The sequence below is a fragment of the Humulus lupulus genome, chromosome 2, assembly GCF_963169125.1.
Source record: "Humulus lupulus chromosome 2, drHumLupu1.1, whole genome shotgun sequence".
Classification (NCBI taxonomy): Eukaryota; Viridiplantae; Streptophyta; class Magnoliopsida; order Rosales; family Cannabaceae; genus Humulus; species Humulus lupulus.
The window spans coordinates 251,218,390-251,227,716 of NC_084794.1; the positions used below are offsets into that span (position 1 = coordinate 251,218,390).

The window sequence follows — 9,327 nt, forward strand, 5'->3', positions numbered from 1 at the left end:
CTATAACACATCCAAAATATGAGTCCATGGAAATGGTAGGGTAGATTTTAACCAATTGGCTAGTTAGTGATCAGTGTGGGTGTATCCATGTGTCTCGAATATAATTAGTTAAATTAATCATCATATTATGATAGGGAAATTTGACATTCTATACATCCAGATACCCACAATTATTTAAATATGCAACCATTTAATATTATAGGTAAAATATGCCAATGCAAAAATATGGATAAAATTGTCCTTTCCATTTAAAACTCTCTCGGTGTCTCTCTCTCTTTCTTCTTTATCATTCCTTCTCTCTCTCCTTTTTCACCTTCCCTCTCTCTCTTTCTTCTTTCTCCGTCACCATCTCTCATTTCTCCTTCTTTTTACCCATGACCATTAAAAAAACAAGGAAAATACATGGCCATTGACACCATGGTCGTGGGTAGAAAGAAAAAGAAATGAGAGAGTGAGAGAAAGAACTTTGAAGTCCATTCTTTTTTTTTTTTTTTGTAAAGACATATTTTGCCTATAATATTTAATGCCGGGGAGGAGAAAGGAGAAAGAAGAATGGAGAGAGAGAGACAGTGAGAGAGAGCTTTGAATGGAATGGACAGATTTGTCCATTCTTTTATTTTTTTTTTGCAAAGGCATATTTTGCCTATAATATTTAATGCTGCTATATTGATTTAATTATGGGTATTTGCATAAAATGTCAAATTTCTCTTTCTCTTATGATATCTATCAAACAATAGGCACCATACCATATATACAGAGGTAGACCTAGAATTATAGACCGTTGATGGCGTAAATGATATAATTGTATAAAATATGTGTATAAAATAATTAGTGAGGATGTATTAATAAAAAAAAAATACGTGAGGGAGGCATATTGATACTAATAGAAAATATACTCATTTGGTACCTTGTGTTTTGACGAAATGTAAGTTTGGAGCCTTTGTTTTCAATAATGATCATCATGTACCTTGTAAATTAAAAATTGATATAAAATGGTACCTTGGCCCTAAATTTGATCATAAATTATAGGGTACAAAATGAATATATTCTCATTAATAACATGACACCATTTTATAATGAATTTCAAAGTCCAGGGTATCCGATGACCATTATCAAGTACATAGATTGCTATTTTATACTGATTTTCAAATTACAGGGTATCCAATAATCATTATTAAAAGGTAGATTTGTGGTAAAAATATCAAATCTTTCACAAATGTTGCACTTAAGTACCAAATCTATTTTTTTGACGGCAATAATAACAAATCTTTGTTATTAGTTGCACTTAAGTACCAAATCTTTTTTTGTAGCAATAATACCAAATCTTTATCAAAAGTTACATATAAATATAGATTTAATTTTTTGTCATAGTAATAATACCTTAATGAGTGTAATATTAACAAAGATTTGATATTATTACTACATTTAAAAAATAATTTGGTACTTAACTTAAGTGCAACTATTAACAAAGATTTGGTATTGATGTCATAAAAAAATTAATATGGTACTTCAGTAGGGTTGTGCAGAAATTTTTACAACCCGCCCAAACCAACCCGAAAAAATCGCCAAAAAACACAACTCGAATAAACCGACCAAAATTTAAACCGCCCAATTGTTACATTGGGCGGGTTGAAAATAATTATCAACCTGCCCAATATAACCCAACCTGCCCAATTAAGAATTTATTATTTTTAATATATTCAAATAAATATATAAATTAATTAAGTTTTGTTTTAATTTTTTTACTATAAATTTAAAATATCGTTTTAAGCTTAAAAAGATAAATTTCACATTATTAGTACTAGTATTTAAAAGAAAAAAATTACAAAAATGTAAAAAAAAAAATACCACTTTTGTTTGGGCAAGTTGCTCGACCAACCCGCCCAAAAACAAATACAATTTCGGTTTGGGCGGGTTAACCCGACCAACCCGCCCAAATTATTGGACGGGTTAAATTTTTTTTTTTCTTAATTGGGTAAGTTACGGGTCACTTTTGCTAACCCGATTATGATATTGGACGGGTAAAAATGCCTTGTAACCCGACCAACCTGCCCAATACTCAGCCCTATACTTCAGTGTAACTATTAGCAAAGATTTGGTATAATTTCCGTAAAAAAATTGATTTTGTACTTAAGTGCAATTATTGACTCAATTTTTCATCAACTAAGAATTAGAGAGAATGAGTGAGCTTAAGATAATGGAAGAACATTGGTTTTTATGTGGTTCAGTTTATTAATTAATCATAGTTCACGAGTCAATTATATTGAGGAAGAAGAGCTTGCAAAGGTTCACCTTTCTTGAGAATTTGCGAGTGCTTAGCATGCAACAAAATTCGGATCTGTTACAAATGAGTCCCCAACCCTATTTATAGGCCACTTGGGATTACGAGTTTTATTATAGTATAACTAATATGTGAATAACCCTGCAATTTACAAGGGATTTTACAAGGTGTTTAGTAGGCAAGCTTTATGTGCATGGCCCAAGGGTTGGTGCTCGATGAGCTACCGCTACACGGGGAACATGCAAAAAGGTGTCAAATGATTGGTGCACATTTCTCAAGGACGATTCCACTTTGATTAAAAATCAGTGTTATTGGGTGTATGGACAAGACAACACGTTTTTCAAAGTCATCATTGATGGCAGATGGGACATGTGTCGATGGTCCCCAGACATTCTTTTGATGACGCATGGAGGAAATTTCCAATGGAAAATACAATTTGGTAGATTCTTGATGGAAGGCAGGTGTGCTGCTTGGGGGTTGACCTTTGAGCTACCCTTCGAGCAGGGCTATCTTAATGATTTGGTTTCAGGTGATCGCTTCTTGCAAGGCTATCGACTAGCAAGTACAGTTGGGAGATGAACGTGCCTGCTAGAACAGGCACGTGCTAAATTACTCAAAAAGTACGAGTAACAACACTTATGAAAGATTTAATATTTTTGTCACAAATAAATTTAATTCAAATTGTGTTCAATGTATGTTTTTATACTAATTTGTAAAATATAGGGTAGTATTTTTGTATTGATTAAACTATAAAGGTGCAAGCTAGTATTGAAGCAAACAATAGATACTAAAATAGTATAATCTCTTATCTAATTAATATCTAAACAATATTAAAATAAATATTTTATAGCATAACTTCACTAACTAATTGTTATTTTAATTTATGATAATTTCAATAATTATATTATAAATCATAAAAAATTATTAGTATTTTTTTAATTCACAATAAATAAATCACAAAATTATATTATTATTTTGATTGTTTACATTTTATAAAAAAATTAAAACTAAAATTTAAAGTTGAGAATTTAAGTGCAAAAAGATATGTTGGTTGAAATTTTTTGGTGACAGAATCCTATTATTTTAACAACTAGATAAGTAAAAAAGGACTAACAATTGAAGCTTTTAGAGAAATTACAGATTTAATTGTTAAAATTTTAAGGTTAGAGACATAATTGCAAAAATAAAGGCGTAAGGTTAATTTGGGAATTTTGCTGTATAAGGCTTTAAAAACTTGAACCGTCTCCTCTTTGTTGGCTCTCTCTGTTTTTGTGTTTTTTTTTTGCTAAGCCATAATTCTTCTTCAAAGACGTCGGAGATGGATTACAGACCGACGATCATGATCACCAACGACGACGGAATCGACGCGCCGGGCCTGCGAGCTCTGGTTCAGGTTCTCGTCTCCACTTCTCGCTACATTGTTCAAGTCTGCGCTCCCGACTCGTACGTAATTTCACTATCATTCATCTTTATCCCAGCTAATATTCTTGATTGTTTGTATTGGTTCTGTGTACCATTGTATTGTTTGATTAGAAATGGATTGAATGTATTCACAGGGAAAAGTCAGCTGTTAGTCACAGCATCACTTGGCGCCACCCACTTGCTGTAAAGCAAGTAGAAATCGAAGGAGCCACTGCCTTTGCAGTCTCTGGTTTGCCTCAAAAGATCTCTCTTTAATTCGTTACATTACTGATATAATTAATGGTTTTTTTTTTTCATGTGCTATGCTTAATATTTTTGAAACCAATTGTTAAATTTTGTTTAGTATTATGGGATCAAAAGGATTTGTTTTGTTTTTATTTTTAAGGCAAATTTTCATGTTACTGGCATCTTTTATGTTTTCAGGAACTCCTGCAGATTGTTCTTCTATTGGGCTCTCAAAAGCATTATTTCCTTCACTTCCTGATCTGGTATTTTACTAATACTAGTTCCTTGTTTTCTTCTTATCTGTTTAATCTTAAAAACTTTGTTTAATATTGATTGATTGGGGGAATATAATGTAGGATTCAACTTCTTACCTTCTTAAACGAAAAGATGATCTTTTTTAGCTGCTGTGACAAGAAAGTATGAATACTTCCAATAACCTGGCAAAAGTTTGAGCCTTATAGTAGTGTTAAAGAACTCTTATTCTTTAATCTTCAGGTGACTGGTGTGTGTAGTTAATTTTTAGTCACTAATGTTATATCTACACAGGTAATCAGCGGCATTAACATGGGTAGCAACTGCGGTTATCACACGTGCGTAATATTTCGTCTAACCACTGTTCATTATAGAGTTATAGTATAATTCTAAACTGAGGTTTCATATCAAAGCCCCACAAGCTACCGCTTTTTTATTTTAGTATGGAATAATGTTACTGAAATGATGGAAGTAATCCTAGTGTTTGCTTTCCTAAGAATTTTTGTTTATGCTTGTATAACTTGTGCTGGAAACCTATTTACTTCCTAATGAATGAATTTTTCACTCTTGAAAATTATCACTCTTTTCTTTTGATTTCCCTAGTCTAGAGAAGTGCTTTTAAGAGACTACAGATCAGCCTGATGATACTACGGTGAAATTTTAACTGATTAACTATCATTAATTTTGAACCAATGCTTAGTTAGGGAAGCATTTATCCTCAAAATTGATCTTGCTTGAGATAACTGAACACACTTGATGATATGTTCATTTTGCATTTGTTCTAGCTGTTTACATAACTATTCTATCAATATGTTCTTATTGAATTTGTTGGCTTGTTTGTGGGTTTAAACTAATAACTGGGTTTCTTTTGTTAATTTTAGTGTTTACTCCGGCACAGTCGGTGGAGCTCGGGAAGCTTTTTTTAATGGTGTACCTTCTATATCTGTATCTTATGATTGGTAGGTGTGAATATGTGATGTTTAATATAGCTGTCCTCACTTAAACTTTGTTCTCGTATCCAGTTTGTATATGAAATTTCAATGTTTTATAGCTGGACTCACATGTTTTTGAGAAAACTTCATTGTTAGTCTTGATTTGTAGTACTAATAAAAATAGAGGAAACAATAAAACTTGTATTTGGATACTGGACTTGTAGGGTTGCAGGTAAAAGCCATACTGACGACTTCACACTCTCTGCTAAGGCTTGTTTACCTATCATTGATGCGATTTTGGTGGAGGTTAAGAGCCTTACATATCCGAAAAGATCCTTTTTGAATATAGATCTGCCAACAAATGTTGCCAATCATAAAGTAAGTATGAAGTATCATTCAAGAGCCAGTAACTGGAAGAAGTTGTATCTAATCTTTACATGTGAAAAGGCTTTTCCCTTAGAACTCTGTTTGTAAAGACATGTTTTAGGCACTCAGAAACCATTAGAGAGGGAGAGAGGGAGGGAGGTAGAGAGAGAGAGAGAGAGAGAGAGAGAGAGAGGCTCAAGTCTCACCCATTTCATGGCATTTTCACCTCAGGACTTATGAGACATCAGCTTCTTATGTAAATGTACACTTAATTAAAATGAGTGCTAGCTGGCTTAAAACTTCTGGGTCTATTTAACTTTTTCAGTTTATACGCAAAATAATATATGGGTTCAACCTAAAAAAATTTGTAGACATGTCAACAAATATCATTAGAATGTATGATCAGTCTCTGAGCTTTTTTTTTTTTTTCTTTACTTTAGGTATTTACTTTTTGAACTTTTTATACTTCTTAATGACTGTATACTTCATTCATTTCTCATTAAATTTACTTTTCTTTTGAGTTTGACACCTTATCTATTGTTTATAATCATGAAATATTCTATTTTATCAAAGTTTATGGAATTTTAGTCTATTTTGAGGCTTACAACTCAAAACACCTTGGAGCTAAAGGCTTATGCCTGGCCTCATTAAAGCAAAACAACTAGGTACCTGTTTAATCCCCTCAAAACATTGCTGAAGAACTTCCTGCTTTTCTTCCTATATCCCCTCAATCAATTCTTTGGTTCCTATTGACCTATGTGCTTTCAATGCTAATTTCTGTCTCCTGTGCCTGTCAAGGGATATAAGCTAACTAAGCAGGGTAAGAGCATATTCAGAATTGGATGGACAGAAGTTTCTTCGGATTTGCAAGGAGCCAAAATGTTGTCAACCATGACAATGGATACAGATTTAGCAGGGTCTGCAGAAGTTGAAACTCCAACTGTGTCAACAGACCATCGACTCTTCCGAAGACAAGTAAGTCCTTTTATTGTTTTACTGTCTGCAACTTTTATATTTTCATTTTATTTGCTTTTGTTTCTTGCCATTGTTCTGTTGTATCTTTTTCTTTTCTTCATGTTTACTTGAAGTTTGATAGTTTCTATGCTTGGCTACCATGGGTGGCACAAATTAGAAATAATATTTAGAGCAGGGTTTGCAGAATTCTTCTGAGATTGAAAACTAAAGAAGAATATATATATATATATATATATATATTATAATCTAGCTTACATTGAAGCTAATGACTGCTGCTGATTCTGTTCTAGAGTTTTTAAAGTGACCGCAGTTTGTGCGGTTATGATTGAGTATTTTTTTTTGGGAAAACTTGGCTTTTCCTTGTGTTCTAGTTGGTATTACTAATTTCACTGCATCATTTCCATCAAATATTAAAGAATAACTAAGTTTTTGCTTTTGTAGGTTACGGGTTCTGAATTAGATGAGGAGAATGATACAGATCAACTATTTTTGCGAGAGGGATATGTGCGTATATATGGTTTACTTCAAACTATAGTGGATTTTATTCCTGTGATTAACTGGTTCTTATGAATTCTTTTTTCAGATTACCGTCACCCCCCTTACCGCCACCTCTCGGGCTGAGATGGATTGCCATGCCTACTACCTAGACTGGCTACCAGGAGTTGCTGAGCGCCTCTCTTCATCAGCTCTGTGATGCTTTAAGATACATCCTTTGAATAAAATTCTATTCTCTTAATTAGGTACAGAATTCTGTCTAAACTTTTATTCATCAATACATGCACAATTCATGGCTCGTCATATCACTGATATTCTTTCATAAAACTTGCAAATAATACATTAGTTTTAGCTGTAGAAATGCAATTGTTCATTTTAGCTAAAAAAAAACAAATTGTGATTGATGCAGGTTTGGCTGCAGCAGTACCTGATTAAAAGAGCTGTTTTGGATGTCGATTGTGCTTTAGTATCTTTTATTATTTCTCTTTAGTAAGAAATCATAATATTGAAGGACATTTAAATGGCTGGTATGGGCCTTGTGGCTTCCACTAAATGGAAAATAAAATAAATTTATATATATATATATATATTTATATATAGATGTATAGATATTGAGAATTGATGATGCTAGAGACACCACAGAATATTACAATAACTTGTTAAAGTTTCATCATTTCTTTTTGCCCACAAATTTATTTTGTTTGAATTCGAAATCAAAATTTATTTATTAAAAGTTAAATTTAAATGATATATTTGTTAAAAATAATAAGAGAAATTATAACAAATAGCCTCCTTTTTAGGTTGGCTTTTAAAAATGCCCCTGTATTTTTAATTTAGAGAACATAGCCATTTTTTTAGTTCTTCTATTTTAAACATATATATTTGAATGTCCAATACCTTTTTCTCTCTCTTTTTTTTTTTTTTTAAAAAAAAAACATATGATTTTAATATCATAGTATATCTATATTAATTTTACGGACGATTGTGTGTCGGTTTCTATTATATCGGACCCCTCTGAATTTAGCCAAGGAGGAGTTCGATTTCGCTTCTTTCTCTACGCGCAAATTATCATTGGATCTCGGTTGTTCTTAACAGTGATGGCTATTCATTTAAGTCTTCGGGTAGCACCACTAGATCTTCAACAAGGTGGAAATTCTCGTATTCCGTATGTACATGTTCCTGCAGCTTGGATGAGTATTCTTGTTTATATCGCTACGACTATAAACACCTTATTTTCCCTATTAACAAAACATCCCCTTTTTCTTCGCTCTTCCAGAACCGGTATAGAAATGGGTGCTTTTTTTACGTTGTTTACCTTAGTTACTGGGGGGTTTCAGGGAAGACCTATGTGGGGCACCTTTTGGGTGTGGGATGCTCGTTTAACCTTTGTATTCATCTCGTTCCTTATTTATCTGGGTGCACTGTGTTTTCACAACTTGGACCGCGTCGAGACTGTCTTTCTCAAGCTCTCCTATCAGAAGGTTCAAGGATTATTCTGATTGCACGAGAGATTGCCCTACCAACTAACTCCTCCCCTTTATGGGTTGGCCTAGAAGTCTTGAATTCGAGAAGAAAGATCCACGGCCTCCTCGTCCAAAGTCACCACGAATAGCACGACCACCACAGAAGGAGTCCCCGCGACCCCTACCACGACCACGGGTAGACAAGCGATGAGGGGCGAGGTTGACCGCGTCAACGGATCGAAGGTAGTATTTAACGTTGTTTCCACCTGCATGCCTAACCGTTAGGGCCCATCCTAATACAGTCCTTCTAGATGAATCTTTCTCATTCCCCACTATCCTTGCTTGGCTAGCTTGCTTCGAAAGCTGTCATGTAAGAAACCAAAGAGGACTGCTACTGTAACTGCTTGACTAAGTCCTCGGTAGAACTCTTCCTTTCCACTGCTGACAACTGTATTTGAGTCCGTTCACTCCTCACTCTCCTAATGCCTTGTTAGTACGGTTTATACTAACCTTTTCAAAGGGTCGGTCCTGTCTTGATGCCGAGAATTCGGAATAGAATGCCCTCTTTGGAATAGAATACAAAGACTAGGCTGCACATGAAAGGGAAAGGGCTTACTACTCTCACTAATATAGAATACACTCTGAGGGCGGTTTGTGCAAGTTAAATTCAAGGCACTTGTAGCTAAGGCGAGGAATCGGCCAAAAGCGCTAGCAAGGGAAGATTTTAGCTTATGAATGGTCTAAGAGCCTACTGAAAGTCCTAGAACTATTATCCAAAAGTTTATTGACTTTTTTTTTTCGGTATTTTAATATTATTGGTATATTATTTTTCAACTCAATATATATATTTTTTGAGATATGGTACATCAAATTTTATGATTAATATTGGTTGTGTTTGGTAAAATTTTTGGTGTTG

General features: G+C 33.7%; 1 protein-coding gene across 1 annotated transcript; it reads left to right on the plus strand.

Annotated features, from left to right (window-relative positions):
* The first annotated feature begins 3,536 nt into the window (after positions 1 to 3,536).
* LOC133819190 (uncharacterized) lies at positions 3,537 to 7,525 on the plus strand. Its single transcript, XM_062252374.1, has 10 exons — positions 3,537 to 3,724; positions 3,838 to 3,932; positions 4,127 to 4,191; positions 4,475 to 4,518; positions 5,062 to 5,139; positions 5,337 to 5,490; positions 6,277 to 6,453; positions 6,895 to 6,957; positions 7,037 to 7,193; positions 7,358 to 7,525. The coding sequence occupies exons 1-9, from the start codon at positions 3,600 to 3,602 to the stop codon at positions 7,145 to 7,147; spliced, it is 912 nt and encodes a 303-aa protein (XP_062108358.1). The 5' UTR covers positions 3,537 to 3,599; the 3' UTR covers positions 7,148 to 7,193; positions 7,358 to 7,525.
* The last annotated feature ends 1,802 nt before the right edge of the window (positions 7,526 to 9,327 follow it).